Below are 27678 nucleotides of genomic sequence, written 5' to 3'. Positions count from 1 at the left end.
AAATTTTCTTAAAAAAATACAAACAAAACGAACTTTAGGTCAATATAACTCAGGGAAAGAGGAAAAAAAGGAATTTCAGAACAAAGGGAAAGTGCCTCCTTGTCTAGGTGGCCATGTTGTCCCCACACTCCCAATTCTCCGAGCAGGAATGTCACTGCGCGACACAGGGGAGCCTTGGAAGTTCAGAAGGCCGGGAGGCACTGAGCTAACACGCGGATCGCGGTTGTCATCGATTATTCCGTCCTGGGATGAGTGAGATCCAGTCTAAAGACAGGGAAGGGGTGTTTCAATAAGAAAGGACACCATGTACAAAACACAGCAGTAAAAACGACTCCTTGGCAGAAGTATGCTCTTACAAGAACCAGGGGAGTCATCAGGCGGCTGCCACCCCCACTCCTCCCCTCCCCCTATAAACAGTCCCGACGGCAACAGTGGAGAAAGCAGTCCTTGATTCCACAGAGGAAAGCCTTCCTGGGATACAGGCGCGGCAGCCGGGGCGGGGGTGGGGGTGGGCAATGGTGAAGTCACAGGAACTTCGGTCTGGGACACGTTTCCTGCACTGCTGCTCTGTGTCTAGGGCCCAGCAAAGACCCTCAAGTAACACGCCCCCTCAGCCTTCCACGTGTTGCAGGCTCCCTCACACCCCACCGCATCCAGGTCCCATCCTGCACTGGACACCCAGTTCCCCACTCCCGAGGCCCCCGAGGTTTTGCCAGGGCTCTTCCCTCGTTTTCCTCCAAAACAGAACTGTGTTGCCCCTGTTACCTGTAGACTAGGAAAGAGATTTATTCTTGGAAAACCAAGAGAGTTGGTACCCTTCCAACCCTGCCCACACCCTGGACTTCATGTTCACCTTAATTCTCCACAGCACACGAGGCACAAGGTATATTCTCTGGAGGGCACACGAGGTTAAAGGCGAGGACCAAGTGCCCCCGCGGCCAGCAGGAGAGGGGTCTGGCCGATCACACCCATGCAGGGTGCGGCCCCCGCCCTCGAGTGCCTGCGGCCTCTGCCCTCCTCGGGGACGCCCCCAACGCCAGGGCGTGTCAAATAAGCGCAGTGAGAGCCGCGGCCCTGAGCCTGTCATCCCCTCCCCACACTGAGAACAGACATTCTGGAAAGGACCCTTGGTTCTCTGCAAACTGTCTCTTCGCCCAGTCATTTCTCTCGGAGAACACACACGCCGGCGTCGCAGCGCTGAGTTCCCATGGAGGTCACGACCTCCCAGCTGTCAATGATGGGGTCGTAGCACTCAATGCTGCTCAGCAGGGAGTTCCCGTCGTAGCTGAGGGAGAAGGGCCAGCAGTGATAGAGAAAGGCGCACCTCCACCGGCCCCGCCCACCGGCCTCGCCCCCAGCCCTGCCCCTCCCCGGCCCCGCCCAGGGCCTGTCTCAATAGGCTCCGCCCCGCCCCTCCCCACAAGGCCCCGCCCAGGGCCTGTCTCAATAGGCTCCGCCCCACCTCTCCCCACAAGGCCCCGCCCCCACCCACGGCCCCCCCCCCACGCCCACGCGCCGCCCCCCCCCCACGGCCCCACATTAAGATTGCCACGCAGCCCTCTCTGCGGAACCAAACCCTGTCTCCACCACACACGTGGATCAGCTCACAGGGCCCTGGATCCCGGATTTACCCCTCACCCTGCAATTGCATAAAGTCTCCCCCGAAGCACGGTGGCCCCGACGTAGCACCGCGGGGTGGTCATGCTCGTGACCGTTGTCCAGGAGTCGGTGCGAATGTTGTAGGCTTCCACAGAAGAAAGGTGGGCTGTACCATCGAATCCCCCCACCACATAAATATGGTCATTCAGCAGCGCTACCCCTGCACCTGGGGAGGAAAGGGCACAACAGAAGACGGCTGCTGGGCTGAGGATCTGAACCCTAGAAACAAAACACTGACAGACGGCTGGGTGAGCCCCAGAGTGGCCGAGGGATGGGCCAGGGCCAGACAGCCCGGAGGATCTAGTCCAGCACAGGCCACGCACCTGCAGCCCTCTTTGCCTGGCTGTCATCTCGCTTTCATTAACTCGGAGCCCAACCCTTGTCATGAGAGAAGGGAGTGGGAAAAAGAGGGAAAGAGAGGAGAGGGGTCGTGATGGGTCTGGAGCATCTGGTACCGGGAGGCAGGGCTCTGTGTTCCTCCACGCCAGCCTGAGGGCTCAGAAAGACCCCTCCCCGCCCGACTCCTGCACGTGCTCCCTCAGGCAGCCCGCGCCACTGCACAGAGCTGGGCTGGAGGCCAGGATGGAGGGAGGGACTCAGGTACAAAAAGACAAGGCAAGGAGGCTCTGTTCTCACCCTAACCCAGGGAGAGTCTGGGCTGTCTCCAATGCCGCTGTATGTAGGGAGCACAGACACTGAGGACAACGGCCCTGGCCCACGTTTCCCAGGTCACCAGTGACGACAGGCCTGCAGCCCCACTGCCCAGGCAACTCTGACAGCTCTGCCTCCGGCCCCCGGGGCCTGCCCGGTCTTACCAGAGCGCTTGGTGGCCATCGGTGTGACATTAGTCCAGTGTCCTGTATGGGGGTCATACTTCTCAACTGAGTTTAAGATATTCAAGCCATCATATCCTCCTGAAAGACAGAGCGGGAACCATTCCAGAAAGAATGCTCAGTGCGGATGCCTGCTCCTGGCCTGCCTTCCTCAAGTGCCCCGACTGATGCTCTTAGTCCCAGCTCTCCTCAAGGGCTCCAGAGAGAAATCTGAGAGCAACCTATCTTCTGCTCTCACGAAAAGGAGAATCCCAGTGAGTGGAAACTATACTGGGACAGACCAGGGTTTTAGGGGGAGGAAGTCTATAAACCAATTCCAGTGAAAGGGATCCTGCGCCGAGGCCGCTGCCCTTAAGTCGTCCCACCCCCACCCCGTCCCAGACCCCGCACACCTAGACAGTAGATCACCCCGCTGGCCACCACGAGGCCGGCACCTTCCCGGGCCGTCTGCATGTCGCCCAGCATGCTCCACTGGTCAATGTTCGGGTCATAGCGCTCCATACTGGTGTGGCGCCTGCTCCCATCGAAGCCCCCAGACACATAGATCATATCTGCTCAGAATGAAGGAGTCACAGACCGTTAGAGACTGAGAGGTTTGTGACGACTCCTCTACAGATCTCCCACCACTCTTCCAAACGCCTGGAGCCAAAAACAACTGTTCGTTTTTTTTAAGGGATAAATTGTCTTTCTTAAAGAGGACAGCACAGTCAAGACAAGTGAGAAGAACAGGGTAAGATGGAATCTTCAGGAACATTCCCTAGATGGAAGTTTGCAAAACTACCACTAGCGCCAGCTGCCCCCTCAGCACACTGGAGCCTGAGTTACCAACTCCAGTGTCAGCACTGAGATGCCTGGGAGTGTTTCCGAAAGCAGAAAGGTGTGACTGACCCCGCCGGCTGCCTCCGCATTTCAGGGAGGTGTGAACCCCGATCCAGCCACCCCGAGATGCACGCGCCGCCCTGTGCAGCAGCCTACCTCCCAGGGTGGTGGCTCCAGCCAGGCCCCGCCGGACGTTCATCGGAGCCACAGAATACCAGACCCCGTCCTCGTCTGCCGTGTAGTCCAGACACTCCACGGAGCTGAGGCGGGAGCGGCCGTCATAGCCACCAATCACGTAGATCCGGTCGTGAAGGGACACCGAGGCCACATAGCGTCTCTTCCGAGTAATGCTCTGGGATTCAGGGGAGAAGAGGCGCCTTTGCCACTTTAGCCAGGCAAGTCTCGGGCCTCACCTTTGTGGTCCTTCCTGGGTTTCCCTCCGCACCTTGTTGCTTCGCCTGTGGCTGTGAAGCCCTCTGAGCAGAGGTTTATCTGCTGCCTGTCCACTGGACAAAAGCCTCTTGCTCAGTGATGCTCTTACCGATGAGCGCCTTCTGTGCGTCTGTCTCTAAGGATTCCAGAGGATCTACCATCCTTCCCTTATCCAGTATCTGATTCCTTCCCATTCCATAAGCACTGCGCTAAAGACCAACATCCTTCCGTGAAGCAGGAAGAGACTAGTGCACTGCTCTCTAAGGGCCAGGACCCGATGACCTGAAAGGCCATGAGAAATGACCCAAAGATCCCCATGGTTCTCACAGTTACTGCACGGAAGCAGAAACCCCCAAGGAGACACAGACCCTGGGTCCCACGGACACCAGCTCAGTCCAGCACAGCTGAGCACCGTGCTCAGGCTAACAGGGCAGGAGCGGGCACCCTGTGAACCGCTCGGGTGGCCGGAAGGCGTGGGAATGGTGGCGGCCAGCTGAGTGTAACTGCACACAGGGCCGTGAGTCCTCCTGAAGCCGAGTTAGTCAACAACCAACTACTGTAACTGACTATTGTCAGGAACACTGCTGCTGTGACCAGGCCTTTCCACTCTGAGGGCTGGGTAAGTTACCACCCGGAGTCAGGGACTGCGGACATTTAAGCTCTTTCCCCGGGCCTGGTTCCACCACAACTTACTGGCAAAAAGCTCCACTCCTGCGTCTTGGGGTCGAACTTCTCCACAGCGTCGATGGGAGACTGCTGGCTCCCGAAGCCCCCGACCACCAGAAGCACCTCGTTGGCCCCTGAGGACAAGCGAGGAGAGGGGTCGTTGTCCCCGGCTGCTGGCTGACTGCCTCGGGGACGGAGCAGCGCAGACAGCACCCGGGCGCCTTGTCCCGTGTGGCCCGGAGGAGCCACCCGAGACGGGAGGTCCTCCACGAGGCTGCCCAGCAGCAAACTGCTCCTCCCTGAGAGCCTGAATCTCTGAAACGTGAATTTCTACACACCATTAAAACTCCGGAGGGCACGCCTGAACACGCCCCGTGTGTGCTCGCTTGTGTTGGATTCTTTGTGACCCCGTGACTGCAGCCCGTGAGGCTCCTCTGTCCATGGGAGAAGCTTGAACACACCCTACACCACATCAGCCCATCTATACGATTCCAGCTGAGTTCACAACAGGCTCTAAGGGTAGGCTGGAGGAGCTCCCTGCCTTTCTCACCCTGTAAAACTAAAAACGGGAGTTTTTTGTGATGGCAAAGAATTTTCTCCTAACCTTGGCTCCCAAAATTTGAGATGTGGCTTAGGAACCAAATAATAAATTTAAAAATCTTTTCCATGACTTTTTTTTCCAAATTAGCCAACTCCACGACCATGTGGTCCTGTTAATTCATCAAAACTGCCAGGTAACCGACCATAAGGCTAGACTTTTAAAGCGAGTCTTTTTCTCTACTATCTTACCAAACGAGGCATTTTGATAGCTTTTGTGTCTTCCCCTTTTCCCTAGGGACTTCTCTGGATGATATTCCGATGATATTTCTTTTGAGAAAATCCCCTGTGTAGCTGCTCTACTGTAGAGAAGTTAGCTGGGGCATTTCAGGACATTCAGGAGGGCATTTAGCTGACCTGGACTGGGAAGACCAAATGGAGTACCTCTAAACTGACAGGAAATACAGACAAGCCCCCAGTGACGGCTGCCACGACCGGCAGGGGAACAGCAAAAACCGCTCAGCACGAAGCATGCCACCATCGCCTGTGGAGAGCCTGTGCCACAAAACTGAAGCTGAATCTTAAATTTTATCAAGACTGATCAAATCTAGTTTAACCACCAGTTTACAGGCGACACGGGGGACAGAAAACGTGTTAAATGAGACTACTGAGATGTAGTCAATAAAATCTAGCTCGTGGGAGATTCAACAGATAAACTGCAGAGGAAAACCAAAGCAGGAGTGAAAAGCCTGTGGATTTTACAGAGAGTGAGGAGAGCTATGAGGCCAGCGCAACACGTGAGCCTTGTCTGGATGCCGGCTGGAGCAGCTGAAGCATTCAAAAACAAAGAAAAATAAATTATGGGAAAACTGCGGAAATGTGAACGTGTACTTACATCTGATGAAAGTAAATAATTGGTTGTATGTTTCATCTTTCAGAGACACACACAAAAGCATAATATGGATGGAATTTTATCCTGTCTGGGATTTGCTTCAAAATAGATAGGCTACGAGTCAGTAATTGTTGAAACTGGGTGACAGGTATGGGGGAATCCTTTGATTACTCTGCTTTTATATATGTTTGCTATTTTCCTTAATAACCCACACAAAAGCCACGGAGTTTACCCTCCTCTTATGAGAGGGCACCTCTCTGTGTACTTGCCAAGTAAAGTAGGTGGGCCCTACTTCAAGGTGAGCAGTCACTTCCTTTTTGCAAACAAACCATTTGAACACAGGGTCCTTTCGCAAGACACTAATGTTTAAGCTCCTCCGAGCTGGGGAGCCAGGGTCTTCCTTGGCAGCCCTTTCTCCCATTTACCCACTTCTTCCCCCAGCTCTTCTCTCCCTCTGACGTGCGCACGGATGGGGAGGCCATGATGACCCCGGAGGGGTAACTGAGCGAAAACACTCACAACTGAGGGGGTTTCCTATGCTTCGCACAGTAAAGCAAACTCCACTGAGCCAAGCACACCCAGAGGGCCAGCCGGCTGGCAGGAAGGCTTCAGTGCAGGCTCCGGCCGGCCCCGGGTCACAGAGGAGTGCAGACAGGGCGAGCGTGGGGGTTGCTCAGCAGCTCAGGGCTCTGAGCGCCCAGGTGCCAAGCCCACCGGCCCCCGAGCCCCTCTGCCCATTCAGTTCAGTTCAGTGGCTCAGTCGTGTTTGACTCTTTGTGACCCCATGAATCGCAGCACGCCAGGCCTCCCTGTCCCTCACCTTCTCCCGGGGTTCACTCAAACTCACGTCCATCGAGTTGGTGATGCTGTCCAGTCATCTCATCCTCGGTCGTCCCCTTCTCCTCCTGCCCCCAATCCCTCCCAGCATCAGAGTCTTTTCCAATGAGTCAACTCTTTGCATGAGGTGGCCAAAGTACTGGAGTTTCAGCTTTAGCATCATTCCCTCCAAAGAAATCCCAGGGCTGATCTCGTTCTTTGGAATGGACTGGTTGGATCTCCTTGCAGTCCAAGGGACTCTCAAGAGTCTTCTCCAACACCACAGTTCAAAAGCATCAATTCTTCAGCACTCAGCCTTCTTCACAGTCCAACTCTCACATCCATACATGACCACTGGAAAAACCATAGCCTTGACTAGACGGACCTTAGTTGGCAAAGTAATGTCTCTGCTTTTCAATATGCTGTCTAGGTTGGTCATAACTTTTCTTCCAAGGAGTAAGCGTCTTTTAATTTCATGGCTGCAATCACCATCTGCAGTGATTTTGGAGCCCCCAAAAATAAAGTTTGACACTGTTTCCACTGTTTCCCCATCTATTTCCCATGGAGTGATGGGACCGGATGCCATGATCTTCGTTTTCTGAATGTTGAGCTTTAAGCCAACTTTTTCACTCTCCACTTTCACTTTCATCAAGAGGCTTTTTAGCTCCTCTTCACTTTCTGCCATAAGGGTGGTGTCATCTGCATATCTGAGATTATTGATATTTCTCCCGGCAATCTTGATTCTAGCTTGTGCTTCTTCCAGCCCAGCCTTTCTCATGATATTCTCTGCGTATAAGTTAAATAAGCAGGGTGACAACATACAGCCTTGATGTACTCCTTTTCCTATTTGGAACCAGTCTGTTGTTCCATGTCCAGTTCTAACTGTTGCTTCCTGACCTGCATACAGACTTCTTAAGAGGCATGTCAGGTGGTCTGGTATTCTCATCTCTTTCAGAATTTTCCACAGTTTATTGTGATCCACACAGTCAAAGGCTTTGGCATAGTCAATAAAGCAGAAATAGATGTTTTTCTGGAACTCTCTTGCTTTTTCGATGATCCAGCGGATGTTGGCAATTTGATCTCTGGTTCCTCTGCCTTTTCTAAAACCAGCTTGAACATCTGGAAGTTCACGGTTCATGTATTACCCATTACCGTCCCTGAAAGAGCCTCCGTGCTGAAGCCTGTCTGCCAAGTGAGTGAAGTGATTCACTTCCCATTGCAGTAGAGTTCATGTCAGTGCCAACAGAGCTTTTGCTAAGGATAAGGTGGCCAGTGTTTTAACATTGAAAACATAATTTTAGGCAATACTGATGTCTGTTTAGCCTGTGTAGCTTTTTCTATTACAAAGATGATTTCCTTTTAAAAAGTTTAAAAAACAACTCAAGAGCAGGTATGACTGTCATCCTTACTTGCATATAACCCTCCCTTTGGTTAAAAAGATATAAAAATTTTACGTTGTGTGATTATAAAACATATAATATGTAAAATACATTTTCACTGTTAAAAAGCTTGAAAATAAAAGCATTATGAAAAACTCTATCTGTAATTCCACAAAGACACAAAAACATAAGATTATCTCCTTCCAGTTCTGTTTCTAAATATCTATACAGCAGAAGTGGGACCATATCATAGTTCATCCTGTTTTCATTTCATTTTCTCAAGATATTAACAAAATCCTTTATGATTCTAATATTTTAGGCATTTCAGGAGCTGGTAATTGGATTATAAATAATCACATATAATCCTGTGATAAACATCCGTGACTATGGGACGTTTCCCTGTTTCTTTAACACGGAAATGAGAGCAGTGTCTAGCGAAGAACATGAACCTTAAAGACTCTTCTGATCTATAAGATACTGAGGGTGAAGCAAATTACACTCCCACCAACACTGCAAAGGCGCCGCCCCTTCTACTTTCTGTAGCACTGCACGTTTTTTCTCTGATACTTTGGTAGGCAAGAAATTGTATTTATTTGTATTATTTATCACTATTAAGACTTTATTTGGAGAAGGAAATGGCAACCCACTCCAGTGTTCTTGCCTGGAGAATCCCAGGGACGGGGGCCCTGGTGGGCTGCCATCTATGGGGTCACACAGAGTTGGACATGACTGAAGTGACTTTGCAGCAGCAGCAGGCTGAACCTGTCCCCTTATATTTACCAGGACTCCCTGGCTGTGAACCATACACTCAAGTCTCTAGTGTTTTTGTCTTCTGCGCATTTTTTTGTTTAGTTCTTTACAAAGAACTTTAACCCTTTGCTGTGGCTGTAGTGAATTTATTTTCCTAACTGACCTTACAACGTTGTACCTGATTTTTATTTGATCAAAAACATTGACTTTTAAATTTCTTCTATTGCTTTGTGCCTGGAAGTCTTCCTTCCTCAGAACAATTCCAAGGGTCTCACTATCTTTGGACCCTGAGCTGGGACCACTATTCCAGCAGTCTGCCTACTGTGAAGAAGAATCAGGGAAACGGCTAAGCAGAAGGAAGCCTGTTAGTTCTCTGCCAATCAATGGGGGCCTGTCAAGCTGGACTTCCATGTTTACGAGGAGGAAAACGTGTCTAAAAGACCTGACGACAACTGTGTGTGCAGGCACACTGCTGACACCGAGGCCTCCTGGCAGGGCCTGGTCACCGCTCTTTCCCGGGGAGCGTCCCTGCCCTGGGGTATGTTGCTGGAGGAAAGAGCAGACGGGCGGCAGGACCGCCAGGAATGCGTTCGGGCCCTGCATTTGCACCTGGACAGGAAAGGAGCCAGTGAGCAGGCAGGGGCTGCAGTTTCCATTCCATCTTTGGTGAGAGCAGCGGGCAAGGTTAGTAAGGAAGACAGAAGCCCCACGTGTAGGGTCTGGCACGCTAGGCTCACTCCTGTGCATTGCACTGTCCTGAGCTGTGTGCAGAAGAGCCACCGTCCCGGCAACTGGCTCAGCCTCCTCCCTGAAGGGGACGGCAGAGCACAGGGGGGCCAGCACGGCTTATTCTAAAGCGGAAACACAGAGATGCCGAATTACGAGCCTACTTGGGGCCCAGGAGGGCCTAGAGGAGCCATCCCATGGTGAAGGTCAGGAAGGGCGGCGGTGAGGAGACACCCCTCGTCCAAGGTAAGGAGCAGTGGCTGTGCTTCGCTGGAGCAGCCATGAAGAGATACCCCACGCCCAAGGTAAGAGAAACCCAAGTAAGAGGGTAAGTGTTGCAAGAGGGCATCAGAGGGCAGACACACTGAAACCATACTCACAGAAATCTAGTCAATCTAATCACACTAGGACCACAGCCTTGTCTAACTCAACGAAACCAAGCCATGCCTGTGGGGCAACCCAAGATGGGAGGGTCATGGTGGAGAGGTCTGACAGAATGTGGCCCACCGGAGAAGGGAATGGCAAACCACTTCAGTATTCTTGCCTGGAGAACCCCATGAACAGTATGAAAAGGCAAAATGGTAGGATACTGAAAGAGGAACTCCCCAGGTCAGTAGGTGCCCAATATGCTACTGGGGATCAGTGGAGAAATAACTCCAGAAAGAATGAAGGGATGGAGCCAAAGCGAAAACAATACGCAGCTGTGGATGTGACTGGTGATAGAAGCAAGGTCTGATGCTGTAAAGAGCAATATTGCATAGGAACCTGGAATGTCAGGTCCAGGAATCAAGGCAAATTGGAAGTGGTCAAACAGGAGACGGCAAGAGTGAACGTTGACATTCTAGGAATCAGCGAACTAAAATGGACTGGAATAGGTGAATTTACCTCAGATGACCATTATATCTACTACAGTGGGGAGGAATCCCTTAGAAGAAATGGAGTAGCCATCATGGTCAACAGAAGAGTGCAAAATGCGGTACTTGGATGCAATCTCACAAACGACAGAATGATCTCTGTTCGTTTCCAAGGCAAACCATTCAATATCACAGCAATCCAAGTCTGTGCCCCAACCAGTAACGCTGAAGAAGCTGAAGTTGAATGATTCTATGAAGACCTACAAGACCTTTTAGAACTAACACCCCAAAAAAGATGTCCTTTTCATTATAGGGGACTGGAATGCAAAAGCAGGAAGTCAAGAAACACCTGGAGTAACAGGCAAATTTGGCCTTGGAATACGGAATGAAGCAGGGCAAAGACTAATAGAGTTTTGCCAAGCAAATGCACTGGTCACAGCAAACACCTTCTCCCAACAACACAAGAGAAGACTCTACACATGGACATCACCAGATGGTCAACACCAAAATCAGATTGATTATAATCTCTGCAGCAAAAGATGGAGAAGCTCTATTCAGTCAACAAAAACAAGACCAGGAGCTGACTGTGGCTCAGATCATGAACTCCTTATTACCAAATTCAGACTTAAATTGAAGAAAGAAGGGAAAAGCGCTAGACCTTTCAGGTATGACCTAAATCAAATCCCTTATGATTATACAGTGGAAATGAGAAATAGATTTCAGGGCCTAGATCTGATAGATAGAGTGCCTGATGAACTATGGAATAAGGTTCGTGACACTGTACAGGAGACAGCAATCAAGACCATCCCCAGGGAAAAGAAATGCAAAAAATGGCTGTCTGGGGAGGCCTTACAAATAGCTGTGAAAAGAAGAGAAGCGAAAAGCAAAGGAGAAAAGGAAAGATATAAGCATCTGAATGCAGAGTTCCAAAGAATAGCAAGAAGAGATAAGAAAGCCTTCTTCAGTGATCAATGCAAAGAAACAGAGGAAAACAACAGAATGGGAAAGACTAGAGATCTCGTCAAGAAAATTACAGAAACCAAAGGAACATTTCATGCAAAGATGGGCCCGACAAAGGACAGAAATGGTATGGACCTAACAGAAGCAGAAGATATTAAGAAGAGATGGCAAGAATACACGGAAGAACTGTACAAAAAGGATCTTCACGACCTTCACAACCTTCACGGATAATCACGATGGTGTGATCACTCATCTAGAGCCAGACATCCTGGAATGTGAAGTCAAGTGGGCCTTAGGAAGCATCACTACGAACAAAGCTAGTGGAGGTGATGGCATTCCAGTGGAGCTGTTTCAAATCCTGAAAGATGATGCTGTGAAAGTGCTGTGCTCAATATGCCAGCACATTTGGAAAACTCAGCAGTGGCCACAGGACTGGAAAAGGTCAGTTTTGATTCCAATCCCAAAGAAAGGCAATGCCAAAGAATGCTCAAACTACCACACAATTGCACTCATCTCACACGCTAGTAAAGTAATGCTCAAAATTCTGCAAGCCAGGCTTCAGCAATACGTGAACCATGAACTTCCTGATGTTCAAGCTGGTTTTAGAAAAGGCAGAGGAACCAGAGATCAAATTGCCAACATCTGCTGGATCATCGAAAAAGCAAGAGAGTTCCAGAAAAACATCTATTTCTGCTTTATTGACTATGCCAAAGCCTTTGACTGTCTGGATCACAATAAACTGTGGAAAATTCTGAAAGAGATGGGAATACCAGCCCACCTAACCTGCCTCTTGAGAAATCTGTATGCAGGTCAGGAAGCAACAGTTAGAACTGGACATGGAACCACAGACTGGTTCTAAATAGGAAAAGGAGTACATCAAGGCTGTATATTGTCACCCTGCTTATTTAACTTATATGCAGAGTACATCATGAGAAACGCTGGACTGGAAGAAAAAGAAGCTGGAATCAAGATTGCCGGGAGAAATATCAATAACCTCAGATATGCAGATGACACCACCCTTATGGCAGAAAGTGAAGAGGAGCTAAAGAGCCACTTGATGAAAGTGAAAGAGGAGAGCGAAAAAGTTGGCTTAAAGCTCAACATTCAGAAAACGAAGATCATGGCATCCGGTCCCATCACTCCATGGGAAATAGACGGGGAAACAGTGGAAACAGTGTCAGACTTTATTTTTCTGAGCTCCAAAATCACCGCAGATGGTGACTGCAGCCATGAAATTAAAAGACGCTTACTTCTTGAAAGAAAAGTTATGACCAACCTAGACAGCATATTGAAAAGCAGAGACATTACTTTGCCAACTAAGGTCCGTCTAGTCAAGGCTGTGGTTTTTCCTGTGGTCATGTATGGATGTGAGAGTTGGACTGTGAAGAAGGCTGAGTGCTGAAGAATTGATGCTTTTGAACTGTGGTGTTGGAGAAGACTCTTGAGAGTCCCTTGGACTGCAAGGAGATCCAACCAGTCCATTCTGAAGGAGATCAGCCCTGGGATTTCTTTGGAAGGAATGACGCTAAAGCTGAAACTCCAGTACTTTGGCCACCTCATGCAAAGAGTTGACTCATTGGAAAAGACTCTGATGTTGGGAGGGATTGGGAGTGGGAGGAGAAGGGGACGACCGAGGATGAGATGGCTGCATGGCATCACTGAATTGATGGACGCGAGTCTGAGTGAACTCCGGGAGTTGGTGATGGATAGGGAGCCTGGCGTGCTGCGATTCACGGGGTCACAAAGAGTCGGACACGACTGAGTGACTGAACTGAGGACTTCTGCAAAAAGGACCTCAGCACCATGCGGGCGTGCAGGATCACATTCTTAAGCCTCCAGGGCAGAACCACAAGCCAGTTCTTTGAGCCACAGAGCTTTTCTGCTGCCTGTTCAAACAAAGGCAGGAATCGAACTCTAAAGCACCTCTGGGCTGCTGGTTCACACAGTGTCACTGTAGCTCCACTTAACAATTATGAACTGGCTGGGGCCCTTTTGGCTCTACAAAAAAGAAACACATCTTCTGTGTTGGAAAGAACTCTAGTGACTGACTTAACTCCTCGGCTGTGCAGCTGGTGGTAATCCAGAGGTGCTGAAGGATGCGTCCGGGTTCAGACAGCGAGTTACTAGAGCAAGTGGCGGAACTGGGAGCAGGAACCAAACCGAGTGGAATGTCCTGTCTCCAAGCGCCAGGTTCCTTGCAGCACCTCACTGCTCAGCTGGTATTCAGAGAACACTCCTTGTTGTTTTGTGTAACCACAAGCGTATGGCAGTAACAAAGAGGCATGTAAACAAAGCCTTAGTGGTTAATATCCCCCTGCAATCTCACTTTATTAAAGGGTTAGTGTTTATCCTGCATACACACCCTTTCCTGTGCTCAGGTAAACATACACACCCAGAAGAGTCTTTCTTTCCCCTCACTCAGAGTACACAATTAAGTCAGTGAACCTGACTCAACGCCTTTTAAGTTTCCTGACATTCCAGCTGTGCTATAATTCAACCAGCCATTCCCCTTTACTTGGCGTGCAGGTTATACTCATTTTTTTTCTCGATATTAGCAATTTGTGGTGAACATTCTTATGCCTGTGTCTGGACTCTTTGGTGCTTACGTCTATACTGCACACTGGCTCCACAGGACAGGCTCCCGAGGTGGGACACACAGGGTGTGCACCTTGTCCAGACCTGCGGGTGCAGCGTCTTTCGGGCGCCCAGCCTCCCTCTCACAAGGTGCTCTGGGCACTACCTATTTGCTTCCCATGCCCTGCTGTACGAGGTCACGGCTCTTTTTCTTGTCGCTACGCACAGGTTCTTTTTATAGTAGAAATGCTAACCTGCTGTCAGATGTATTGAGTGTATTTTCTCCCAGTCCACCAGTCCGTGTCTTTGCCTTTTGCCATCATTAAAAAAAACCCCCAAAAAATCAACCTGATGCAGTCAAGTGACCATGAAGGGCTCTAAGTTTTCCTGTTTTAGTTAAAAAGGGACAGAGGGAAGGGAGGTTGCTGTCTCATGGATACAGAACTTTAGTTCTGTAAGATAAAAGCGGTTCTGGACATGGGAGCTGTGTGACGGTATTTAACAACTGAAATGTATACAAAGTGGTAAGACGATAAATTTTATGTCATTTGTATTTATCATAAAAATAGAAAAAAAGGCCACCCAGAAGTTATACAAATATTTTCCTATAATTTCTTCTAATATTTTCATGATTTTTCACACCCAGTCCTTCAATCTTTTTCCAAAATTTTCTTTTTATATTTTCTCCACGTGTCTCGTGCTGATTATAAATCTCTGTATATATCATGAGACACAAGTCGCATTTTGTCATCTCCCGGGATTAACGGAGTGGCATCCCTTTAGAGACAAAGCAACAAAAAGCAGTATCTCTGCGTGGTGGAATTACAGATGACTCGTTTACTTTTTTCCTTCTCTTTATTTCTAAAATTTCTACAGACCTATTAATTCTGCCACTAGAATGAGATAAATCATCACTCTACTTATATCTATGAATGAAAGGCTTAATTATCAATTAACACCTCAGCACGCATGAGGCCACAGTCAGGTCAGAGTAAAATCAGGAAATAATAACAAAACACTGCCTCGTGTGCACAGAGTAATTATAAGCTGCCAAACGCTTGGGCTCCCGGGACAGCGAGCGCACATGTGAGCACAGACCCCGCGCCAGGTGGAGCGCAGGCGTCGTACACGCACGATCTCATCCGGCCCCCGTAGCAACCAGCGTGAGAAGACCCTGGCATCCTCATTTCAGAGGCAGAGGCATCAGCTTAGGCCAGCGGACGCCCTGCCTAGGCCCACAGGCCGGCCAGCGGCTGCCAGGACCTGAGCCCAGGCCTGTCCACTGAAGTGACAGCCTCCAGAGGCGGCACGCACTCCCTTTCACAGTAACTTGCAAGGTTGGAGCTGTGATGACCCATTTCACAGATGCGGTGATGGACCCAGAGGGGTTAAGTTTCCTGCCAAAGCTCACACCCGCGGTGAGTGGTAATCGGGGGTGAGCACCGCCCGTCTGGCTTGGCTCCAGGCCCTCGCCCGCTGCACGGCACCGCCTCCGACTTCCCAGACCCTTGCCTAACCCGCAAGGCTTCCTCCTTGCCTCCTCTCCGCATGGAGGAGGGAGGCGCAGGGCAGCAGGCCATTCGCTGACTACACGGCATCTGACAGAGCTCTAATCCACAGGCCCCAAAACGCTGAAATATACCTGGAACTTACACTGCCTAACACTTGACATTTATAAAGTGCTTTCCTCGCTGTATCTCATCTTACCCTCCAAACAGTCACATGAACTTGGTTTCTAGGAGCGCAAGGTCAGGGAGGTAGCGGGCCTTGCTCACGACGACACAGCGAACACGAGCCGCCAGCTTACCGAGCCGCGCCCTCGTCCGGGGCCCCTGCATCTGGGTGCGCAGCTCGGGTCTCAGGTGGAACTTCTTGGCTTCGTCAACGAGGTCCCTGCACTGCAGGCTGCAGCGGATGAAAGGCTGGAAGAGCAGGAGGAGAGTGAGCCACGGGCCTTCAGGAGGGCTGCCAGAAGGGGTTAGGCCGTGGGCTTCCGGGACTAATTTCAAAGAGGTTTGTTCTGAACAGACATCACACGGTTCAAAGGTAGGTGAGGGTACATGAATGGACCACAGGAAGGAGTCACACAAATGAGACGGAGTTTGAGAGATGACACTAAGCAGCTGGCAACCCCCGAATGCCAACGACCGGAAAGGCGTGTCTGTGATGAACTTTCAGAGACGGGCTGGGCCAGTCTCGCCCACACTTTACAGACTGGTGTCTCCAGGGTGGTCCCGATAGCTTGTGGAGAAAGTCAGGAAACGCCCCACAGGGACCTGAGGCTGAAGAAAAGCTTGTAACAAACAAGACACGACCCAAGTTGATGTGAAACACATCAAACTCCTTTCAAGCTGACCTTCCCAGAGGTCAAAAATGAAGAGACTTGATAAGGAAAGTGTCTTTTCCAAGGCAATTTGAAACAAACTTTTTTTTTTGCTCTTTTTTGCCTTGCATTTTTAAAAATTTATTTTTAATTGAAGGATAATTGCTTTACATGAATCAGTCATAGGCTTACCTATGCCCCCTCTCATGGACGAATTTTTTTTGGAATAATTTTTTTAAACGGAGAAAGGGACAAAATTTATCATCCAATACTGCTATGCAAAATAATGAGGGGCTTGCAAAACAAAAGACAACAAAGAGCAAAGTTAAATGAAGCCTCAGACTCTCGTTTCTGCTGGGAGCCCGACTTGCCTGGCGACCGCCGGCAGACCCTGCACTGTGTATGTCCCGGGCACCGGGACAGGCTCCGGGGTGCTTGTGCCTCTAGGGGGACCAGTTCTGGGTGCAGGACGTGAAGCTGCAGAGATGCCCCTGTCCCGGCGACTCACCTCAGTGTCTATGACGTCTGTGATGTAGCGGGGGGTCAGCAGGGGCATCCGGACGTACTGCAGCAGGTCCGGCAAGGACCCCTCCCGCTCCTTCTTGGCGTGCTTCACCCAGTTGATCACAGCCTCGAAGACCGGCTCTTCAGAATCCACCTGTAGGCACGGGACACGCTATTGGGGCGCTCTGGAGCCATCTTCCATTCCCTTCCCCTGAGTAACTCCCATCTCCCAGAAACAGCCAGGCTCTTGGGGAAACAATCGTTTCAGACACAACTTGCTAAGATCATGAGAGGAGTTATAGCCAGAATGGGTGAAAAACATCAAAGAGAGAGGGTACCTAACAGACCATCAGTCACAAATCAGGTTTTAATTCAGAATTTTCTCCATTCCTGAATTTTTTCTGGTCATTTCTGAAATGTTAGTAGGCAAAAGGGGAACCTGCCGCCCTATTCAAAACTGGCTCTCAGGACACATTTATTCACAGCTGCTGTTTAAGCAGGTCCAGCCTCGCTCTCCACCTCCTCAGTCGGGCCCGTGAGCAGGAACCTCCCCTAAAACATTGCAAGGAGCACGGAGTCTTCAAAGCATCATCAATGAGCACTTGCGTGACTATGCTGTGCTAGGCGCCATGCAATTTGAGACGATGCATGTAATTAGTCTTCTGGGGAACTGAGGTTTGAGCTACGTGTGACAGGCAGGATATGAAGCCTTTTCCCTGGAGGAGCACTCGGTACAGTAAGCACCAGGACTCACAAGACTGACACCGAGGACCTGGCCCCGGCGTCTGCCTGTCCTGAGATCCTCTCAGAGTGCGACAGCGCCCAGAGAGAGAAGCCGTTCTGGGGGCTTCTCCAAAGAACTGAACGGACAGAAAATGCTTCCGAACGTTCATTCATTTGATGGATTTACCAAACACCTACTAAGTGCCAGGAACTACTCTGGAGGGACAAATCAGACATGAACCTTCCTCTTAAAGTGGGGAGATAACTGTTAAGTCAGAAAAACAAACAATCTCACTTTGTTATTATGTATCAAATGGGAAAAGTCCGGGGGCTGGAGACAGACTGACTTGAACTTGAGATTTCTTTATGCAGAGTGATGGGACAGGGAAGGCCTTCCTGTAGGAGCTGTAGGTTTCCACCTGGCGGAGGGGCAGCAGTTAGCCTCGGCAGACAGCAAGCGCCTGGAGAAGCCCTACAACCACACTGTCCAAAACAGCAGCCACGAGCCCCACGTGCTGCTGACATCTACATTAATTCAAGTGAAGCTAAAACTAAACATCCCGCTTCAGGAATTCCTTGGCGGTCCAATGGTTAGGATGGCGCTTCAGCTGCTGGGAGTCTGGTTCGATCCCTGGTCTGGGAACTGGGATCCTGCAAGCCGCGCAGCGCAGCTGGGAAACAGACTCAGCTTCTCAGTCCCACTGGCTGCACTTCACAAGTGCTCCAGGTCACCCGTGCTTGGGGTCAGTGAATTGGCCAGCACGGACACAGGGCCCCTCCACCTTCACAGAACCTTCTGCTGGACAGCCTGGGAAACGACTGAGCCCGGTGTGGCGGGATGAGCGAGGGAGGCGACGGAAAAGGTCAAGCTGGAGGAGCAAACCCTGCACAAGACTGGACTTTGCTCCAAACCGTGAAGAGGCGCCAAGCAGGTAAGTGACGGGACCACACCGATGTTTCGTAAAGTTACTCTGGCGACCACAGAGGATGGTTTAGAAGGGCTGCGTGCTGGGAGCCCAGACAGGGGCTACCCTGGGCCCAACAGGCAGAGGGCGGCGAGGTTGAGACGATGGCAGTGCTGACAGGCTTCACACACTGAGCTCACAGGGGGTCAAGCGAGCCCAGTCTGCCGATGGACCAGACGCAAGGGAGGGTGCAGAAGAGTGGCCGTGATTTTTAAATGAACTTTGGCTTTGGCAAGGACGACAGGCTCAGAGTTCTGAACAGCTGAGTGCTGGACTCTGACACACTCTAGGTTTCAATGAGATACATCCATTGAAAGTGGGGTTTTTCCATCATAAGCAGAGATCTTTGATCTTACTAAAGACGGAATAAACAAGGATTGCAGAGAAACAGCTAAACTGAGAGGAGAAGCCCCCAACATTAATGCTTCACTACAGAGAAAATTTCTCTGCAATAAATTTTCACAGAGAATTCTTTTATGTATCAGCTGACATGAGAACAGCCCTACGTACTAAGTACAACTATTTTCTGCATTTTATGGGAGAGGAATCTGAAGATGAGTGGTTAGGAACACATGCCCCACCACCAAAACCAAACTCCAGCCTGGCTCTGAAGCCCATGTTGTTTTACACAACATGACATACCGCCTCCGTTGTTTCGAGTGGTATTGTTTCATAAGGTCCAGAGGAAGCGTTAGTTAGCAACAGGGTCAGACATCTGGCTAGTGCTTCTGGCTGGCATATAAAAGAGGAAAAAATGTCATTTTCTGAAAAAAGCAAAGGCCATTCTCGCCAGATACTTGAGGAAGATGGTACGGAAGAGTTAGTCCTGGTTTCTGAAGAGGTTAGCTCACTGCCCTCCCTGCTCCAGCCAGCTTTATTCACAGTCTCCACTGCTCTTAAACGAAGGCTCCCTGATTCGGTCAAGCAGAGACAAACTAAGAGGCCGGCTCCCGGCCTCGTGGTTGCAAGAACGGTCTGGAGGCGAGGGTGGCCGAGTCCTGCCCCTCGAGCCGTGTGTGGGTGATGACTCATCTCGGAAAACTAGAGACGGTTCTGAAAATTAAATCACATTTTAAAATGCCAAGAATGGTATCGTGAGAATGGAAACTCCAGGGTACAAGGCTTTTGGTCCATTCTGTCCATAACCAGATCCCCAGCCCAGAACTGCTCTGGGCACACAGGAAGAACTCAATAAATACTTGATAAATGAGCCAGGAGTTGGTTACTTTATGAGGGTTCGCAGTGAAGCTTACGTCTGTGGGGCCCCCTCTACCACCGGTTTGGCGTCCCATGCGAGGACCCAGCTCCCCCCGCGCCCCACGGGCGAGAACAGGTCACAGACACTCGGCCCCGAAGCCCTTGCAGGAGCAGCGTCTCGGGCAGACGTGAACCACACGTGAGCCTAGTCAGAAACAAGGGTGTGGGCATGCCCCGATCCAGTTCCCTCAGAAAAGCCACCTGGCAGAGGTGCCAACACAAAGCCGGGTGAACGCTGCTAAGAGATACACTGAAGACTTGCTACTGCATGAAAATCCTAGTTTTAACAAAATAAATCAGCTTACTGAATATGCTTACTAAATACATTAGACTGTCTTTAAGCAACACATCCTTTTCTAGCACTTAGAGGATCAGTCAAACTTTCCTTCCAATGTGCTGACACCTCTCGTTTATACTGAGGTGCCCTGAACGTCTGGGGCCCAGTCATCTGCAGTCATTTTCATTGTTATCTGAGGACAGTGAGAGAGAGAGGGGGGAACGCTCAGCCTCATGGATCCTCCCTGAGGGTCACCGTCTCCTCAGCTGGGGAAGCAAAGCCCCCAGAGGGACTCCTCCCCAAGAATGAGCCTCTGCTCGGAGCTTCCAGAAGCCAACGGGAGAGCTGGGCCGCCAAGATGGCTGCTGGCCTCAGCGACATGACGGCCCCACCGCGCACACTTGGGGTCCCGCTTAGCTACAGGCCTACACGAGCCCCCAGGCTCCTCCCTGCGGGGCGGCATCCCTGGACGTGGGGCGCAGGCCGGCGGGATGCCACTGCTGCCCAGCTCAGCCAGCAGAGCCCGCCACGCCCAGAGGTGCCGACCTCCGCGCTCCTGCTTGCAGTCTGAGCCTTCTGTTCCGTCCTCCTGACCCACTTCCTCTACCGTCTCATCTAGACCCAGAGGCTGACTCTTCTTTCTCCTTCCTCACTCTGAACAGGCTCGCGAGTCTCCCGACACCGTTAGCACCTGCGTCTTTTCGCCTGCCTCCACTACGACACTGTGAATCCCCTGCAAGCAGGACTGGGCCTTACTCACTCTCAGCTCCCCAGCACCCAGACCGTGGCTGCTGCGTGGGAGACGCGGTCAGTACATGTTTCAAAAGAAGTGAATGGGTAACGAGACGTATTCTACACAAATCCACTCAACTTCCCATTTCTGCTTATTCCACGCTGTTTAATAGTGACTCTTAACCACTGGGATCACAGATTTCATTGAGGAAGAAGTGAACTCCCTCCCATAAACATGCAAATCCATTTGGCATATAATTTCAGGGACACGTGCTCAAACCTTTCAGCTAATGTGGACACCCGACTGAAAGCCCTGCTACAGAAGCACAGCAGCTCCATCTTTCTTTTTGGTCTTTGGCTCAGTCCTGAAGAAAGGTGATGCCAAGCAGGTAGGTACCTGAATCTCATCGCACTTGATGAGCTTTTCCACCTCTCCTTGGCTGAGAAGAATGAACTCTTCATGCTGCACCACTTCAGGAAAATGCTTCTGGCTAAAAACCTCAGCTGCTTGCATCAGGTCAACACAGTTGTGAGTCTCAGCGAAGTCCCGGATGCCCAGGCAGTTGGAAGGGTCCAGCTGGCTTTCCAAGAACTCGCAGCAGGCTTGCTTCACGCCTAGACAGACACAGACAGGGGTCCTGAGGACACTTGGCAGGACAGGCCTCAGTCCCTGGGTCACAACCTCTCCGAGTGGGATCAGAGGGACCCTGGCTCAATGCCTAAGAATCAGTTTAGAAATTTCATTCTTTGGGAATCCAAATCCTATTTCCGTCTTACGTGCTATGCAGCCTTCAGCAAAGCCTTTACAAATGTGTGCTGCAGCCTTGAAACAAGTGCAGCAGGACAGACTGTGTTTATGGACACTGCCACAATCACACAGACATGCCTGTAAAACTCCTGGGCGTCACGCTACAGAACCAACTGTCACTGAGCACAATCCACCTAATCCCTACTCCACACGAGGACTTACTGAAAGATGCCAAAGAAGGACAAACAGGAGGGGCTGGAAACACTCTCCTATTTGTCCAACTGAAAAGCTCTCAGTGTAACGTTCGTTTAGAGCTGGCACTAATGCAAAGGCCTCACACTCCTCCAGTCATGTTCTAAAAACTATCAGAAACAGATCTGGAGGTTAGCACAGATCGGCACCTAGAAGGGGAACCGTCTCCAGTGCTGTGGAAACCTTACACTTTCACTCTTGTGGGTCAACCTACATGTTCAATAGACAATTTCTATGGTTCAGAAGGTTAAAGGGCCCGTGTGAGTGGCCCCCAGCCCCCTTACCCACCCGGGCACCTGCGGGAGCTCCCTTCCATGGAGACAATGACTTGTAACTGTGTCTCATGACCCCCTACAGGACGGCTGTGCACACAGATGGAAGGAAAGGCCTCTACTGGCCCCTCCTGCATATTTTCACAAACAGAAAGCACGTGCCCTCTTTACTAAAGAGCCAGAGAGCACACCTGGAGGGTCTTCTACTCTGCGACTGAAGCCTCAGCTTCTCAGCCATGGACATTAACCCTGAGGCCCACTGTGCCCCTCACTCCCGCGACCTGGCGTGTCTGTGGGCCACTGTGGGTGCACGCCTCCGCAGCTGTACCTTTCAGCTGGAGCAGGCAGGCCGCGGGCAGCAGCTCCTGGACGTTCTCCACAGTCACGTGCACAGTCTCCGTGTACACAAAGTCCAGCAGGATTTCCATGGTGGAGGCAGTTAAACCCTGAATATCTACATACGGTTTCCCCTTCTCTGAGAGCTGAAAGTGAAAAGGGCATGAGATCACGGTGGTTGCAATTCCACAAGGTTAAGGCAGAGGCTCGTATCCGAGTCCTTGTAGAGATGTTAACAATATTAACTGCATACACGTCTTTAACAAAAAAAGGTCGTCTCTTTTGATCTATGCAAAGCAAATACAGCATATATTTGCAGCTTTTCAAATGGGGGGAGCTACGTGCAACCCAAGAGCACACAGAGGTGACACCTTCTGAGAATATCAATTTTACTTGTGAATAATTTAATATGCTGCTCTCTTATTAAAACAAATGCAGACACGGAATAGAACCAAAAGTTCCATGAGCATGCCACTAGCGTCCATGGGCTTTTCAGAGGAAACATGAATTTCGCTGAGTTCCGGCCGCAGACCCTCCAGAATGAGCCAGCACTGTCCCACCTGTCGTGAGGCTGCACTGGCCACCTTCAGGGTGTCCCCCTGTACCACTGAAGACAACTGGATTGTCTGATACTTCCTCAAATACTGGGTCGGTCCTCTTTCGGGATTACTGAATTACTGGTGGTACATTTAGTCTAGACTATATCCTTGGGGTCATGAGCATAGGTGAGGCCAGACACGCGTAGAAAACGGTCTGTCTAAGGGTGGAAATCCTCAGCTTCACAGCACAGTAACCATCTGAAAACTGGTCACCTTATGAATGTTTTACTAGATCTTAGTTTAGAAATTTTAATTACTTACAAAACTCCAGTGTGTGTCTGTTAGAAACTAAACATCTTGATCAACTTTGATTCCTTCATCAGTCCAGAATCATCAAAAAGTATTCTCTAACAAAGCCAAAAATAAAATCAATCCCAGAAACCAGAAAATGTCATCAGTACATTATTTTGGAAAAACATTTTACTAACTGTAAGTCTTTACGAACAGAAATATATAAGTACATTCATGTCAGGAGTTTCTTAGTCAGTAACCTATATTCCCATTAGCCTAATAGCTTAAATATATAAATGAGTTTACTATCTAAGAACTTACAGCAACTGCACTATTTCACATTAATACTCGCTTTACAATTTTTCAGAGTGCCTCTCATTTACTATCAGTTCATCTGATGGTCACAGCAGCCTGGTAAGGCAATTAGGTCTGATGTCACTGCCATTTAACACACGAAGGGTCTGAGCTTCAGAGAAACAACGTGACTTAACCTAGGTCTTCACTATTAATAATAAGAGACAGACTGAAGCCAGGCCTCCTGCCCCATCCTGTGCTATTTCAGTGGCGCCGCATTTATGAGGAAATCTAGAGCTGGGAGAGAAGGAAGACACCAGCAAGCTTAATCGTTCTGTTCTACAGACAACCTAGTGAGGTTAGATGGTCGTTAGGGTTCACACAGAATTTCTAAGAGAACTGAACCTAAAATCCAGGTCTCTGGACCCTCCTGTTTAAATCATTTAGTGTTAAAAACAAATTCAACGGTATAGAGACCAGTCTGGAGATTCTTAAAAGACTACAAATAAGAGTCCCACGTGATTCAGAAATACTGCTCCTGAGCATATTTCCAAAAAAGGTGAAACCTTTAATTTGAAAACACTCGTGCCTCCAGTGTTCACAGCAGCACTACTTAGAACAGCCAAGGCACGGAAGCAACCTCCACGCCCATCAGCGGATGAATACAGATGTGGCGTATGCGTGGGGGACACACACACACACACACGAGTGGAATATTGCTCAGTCATAGAAAGGCAGTGAAGAACAATGTCACTCGCAGCAGCCTGGGAGGACCTGCAAATGGCCAGGCTTCCACATTCTCCCCGCCAGCCCTGTGGCTGAGCACTGGCTAGGCGTCTCACAGGGCTCTGGCTTCATGATGGAAACATCACAATTAGCGTCAAGTTAAGTTCCTGGAGCAGGGAATGGCAAACCAAGTTAAGTTAATTTAGGATTAAATCCTCTCTACCATTTACAAGCTATATGGCATTTCGTATCTGAGACCTTATTTCTTCACTTGTAAAATGAGATGGTAACAACCATCCCTGGGGTGAGTGGGACAGGCAATCGTCTAACACAGCATCTGGCCCACAGGCTGGTGACCTTCATTATAAAATGATTACCATGACGACGTATGTCAGGTTTATGTACAAGTACAGATAAACAACATAATCGAGACAATTTATTTAAAATAAAAAAAATCAGACTTGCAATCCTGGAAGCTGAGAGCACTCTCCTCTGCTCAGCTTTCCGAGTCCCTCATGACTCAGCAGCTCCTCCACACGCTGCGTGTCTTGCCAGGCAATCACTACGGAAGTCTTTTCCCTAACACTCTGCGAGCACCATGTTTTTTTTGCCAGGCCAGCGTGTCCCCAATTCCCTGGTTAAGGGCTTGTGCTCCCAAGTTGGCACCTTTCTGGCGATGTTTCGTGTGCCCACACAGCCAGGCACCAGTCCTCTGCCACCCACCTGAGACCGCACTAACACTCCCCTGGGAGAAGGAGGAGGAGGAAGGCTGCTTTTCCTCACACACTGCAGGAGGGAGTGGGGTGAGGACCGACTCTCGCTCCTCTTTCCTTCCCTCCTCCCTCTTCCCTGGTCTTCTTTACAATGTTACACTTTAGAAGAAAAAAAATAGGAAAACAAATTAAAACACTGGTAAGTAAAATCCGATGGCTGACATCTGTGTTTGCTACATGCTGGACGCTGTTCTAAGCAGGTCACATGTAAGTTTCCTCAGGTAACTGTCACAACCATATGAAATGGGGTACTACTATCATTCCTCATTCTGAGATGAGAAAACTAACGCACAGTCAAATGGCAGATGTTATCCAGAGTCTGCCGTTGAACACCAGGCTATAGCGATTCACAATCATACAGAACTTCCACTATGTCATTCAGTGGGATGAGATGCCCATGAGGTGACGTGTGTGGGCTCCACCTGTGAGGAGACGGTCCACCACGTACCTCACTGGTGAACATGGCGCAGAAGTAATCGCTGCAGGCAGCCAGCACGATCCGGTGGGCGGGGAAGTCCTTCTGCTCCACCCTCAGTGTCACATCACAGAGGGTGTTGCTCTTCCTGAGGGAGTTCATGGAGTTGAGGATGGATTTAGCGTGAGTGTTTGTCATCATGTCCTTGGGAGCCATGATGCCTCTCATCAAGCAACGTGGAGAGCGAGTGAAAGGGGTCCTTGAATTCTGTAAGTACAAGAAACAAAACCAGGGAGCATGTATGAAAGCCTGGGGACCCTACATATATCCAGGCAGCTTTACCAACGGAGGCGGCTCCATCAGACTCAAACATCCACAGGCGGAGCGCGCCCCTCTTCCTGGCATTACCAACATGACCCAGCCACTAATCCCCCTGAGTAAGTCGGATCCCTCCTCCCTCTGAGCTCCCCTTGCCATGGGGTGCCCAGACCACCTGACATAACTGTCATCAACACTCTGCTGCAAGGAGAAAGAAACTATTCCTCTCTCACCTATCTTCACAAGGCTGCTCTCTCTCATGGTAAAAATCAGAAGATACCATTTCTTAAAGGTGTGATGTCACTATTTTTAATACCCTAAAGGAAATTAAGTAGCTGAATATTTATAGAGGGTGGGGACCCAGTTATATATATATATATATCTTTTTTTTCTCTCCCAGCAAGTGTATAATAAACGTTCAGTAACAGAATGCAAGAAAGGAACTGCACCTTCAACCTAGAGCAAAAGGCCAGTATCAGTGAAAATAAACTTTTTCTAAAGAAGCACCCAATTAATTATTTATGATGACTTCCAACTATATTTGGATGTGTTCTTAAAATGAAACTTCAAATGAGGACCCAATGCATGCCTGCATGCTAAGTCACTTCAGTCATGTCCGACACTTTGTGACCTTATGGACTGTAGCCCGCCATGATCCTCTGTCCATGGGGATTCTCCAGGCAAGAATACTGGAGTGGGATGCCATTATCCTTCTCCAGGGGATGCAGTACTTACACTGAATAATGGAGACCATGCAAGCTTAAGCTAGTGAAGTTCTATAGAAAGTCCACCTACTCTAATTATTAGTATACATTCATCAATATTAACAAATTAGTATTTGTAGTAATTCTTCTATACTATGAGAGAATTACTGGGATAGAAAACGTATCAAAACGCTACTACTAATTTTATGGCCACAGCCAGTTACTTGTAAAGTTCACTGTATGCATAAATTAAATGAACTCAGTAACAGGCTACACGTTAAAAAATTAATAGAAGTGATTTCTTGATTTTTGACAAGCTTCAGTTAAGTTATTATTTTATTTTTGTTTATTTGCTTCAAGGACAATTTCTGGGGAACGAAATTGGAAGGTGACTAAGAGTCTGTCTTATGTGGAATCCAAAATTTTCTGTAAGGATCCAAGAAAATTAAATCAAACTATGCTTTTCAAAAATCCACAACTCACAACCATAGTTTTATACGAAAAGGGAAAACGAGCCCCTAAATCCTCATCTACTCCTGTTTATAGGTAGCGTACTATTCTTTACGGTCTCCAGCCACTCCACAGGATCCATTCTACAGGAAAGGAGGTGGCTCATCCAGGCGTAAGATGATATCCAGAAAGGCCTTCCTGCAGTCAACTTCGTTTCAACTCTGGAGACCGAGAAAGGCCCGCACGGACGCCGCTATACGGTGAGGACCTTGGGGCGGCGGGTCGCAGCCCGCTCTGCCTGTCAGACAGACACGGCCCCAGCGTGCGGCTGCCCGCTCCCGGGGTCCCCGGCCGCGCTCCGCCCCAGGGCACCTGGTCCGGGGCCCCCGCGAGCTCCCCGCTGGAGGGGCCGCCTCCCGGCGGGCGACAACAGCAGCGGCGCGCCCCTGCCCGACAGCCTCCAGACGGAGGTCGCGGCGCTCGACGCCTGGAGGCCCCCGCCCGCCCTGAGGGGACGGCGGCGGGGGAGGGCACCGGCTGCCGCCCCCGGGCCACTCACCTGCGCTCCGGCCCGCCGGGCGGGCGCGGGGCGAGCGGGCGGCCCGGGAGGTGCCCAAGCGCCGCCGCCCGGACCCGGAGGCTCCGGCGCCGCGCCCGCGGCCGCGCGCCGTGATGACGTCGCGCCTGCCCGCGTCACGTGCGAGGCCGCTGTCACGTGACCGCGGGCGCCGCGGGCGGGCCTGGGCGGAGCGGGTGGACGCGGCGCGAAGGGGACCGGGCCCCGGCACGGGTGCGGCCCGCGGCCAAGACTCCCTGCGACCACCGACCCTGGGGCCTCAAGACGCGGAGACCCGAGAGGAGTGCGGAGGTTTCCAAGGTAGG

At 50.2% G+C, this 27678-nt stretch overlaps 1 protein-coding gene across 3 annotated transcripts; it reads right to left on the bottom strand.

Moving 5' to 3' along the window:
* Positions 1–5: 5 nt before the first annotated feature.
* Positions 6–27434, bottom strand: KLHL12 (kelch like family member 12). Of its 3 annotated transcripts, none has more exons than XM_052653759.1 (12): positions 27356–27434; positions 25358–25591; positions 22279–22432; positions 21076–21293; positions 16729–16878; positions 15705–15819; positions 4437–4543; positions 3468–3663; positions 2885–3043; positions 2475–2573; positions 1639–1825; positions 6–1285 (listed from the first exon to the last, which is right to left on the bottom strand). In XM_052653759.1, exons 2-12 carry the CDS (start codon positions 25550–25552, stop codon positions 1159–1161), a joined length of 1707 nt encoding a protein of 568 aa, XP_052509719.1. In that variant the 5' UTR covers positions 25553–25591; positions 27356–27434; the 3' UTR covers positions 6–1158. The 3 variants fall into 3 exon arrangements, with proteins under 3 accessions (XP_052509719.1, XP_052509720.1, XP_052509721.1); XM_052653760.1 differs by lacking the exon at positions 27356–27434 and adding an exon at positions 26902–27016; XM_052653761.1 differs by lacking the exons at positions 25358–25591; positions 27356–27434 and adding an exon at positions 23147–23214.
* Between the last annotated feature and the right edge of the window lie 244 nt (positions 27435–27678).

The sequence above is a fragment of the Budorcas taxicolor genome, chromosome 16 (assembly GCF_023091745.1).
Source record: "Budorcas taxicolor isolate Tak-1 chromosome 16, Takin1.1, whole genome shotgun sequence".
NCBI classification, from domain to species: Eukaryota; Metazoa; Chordata; class Mammalia; order Artiodactyla; family Bovidae; genus Budorcas; species Budorcas taxicolor.
This window is presented reverse-complemented; position numbering and strand designations above follow the sequence as displayed.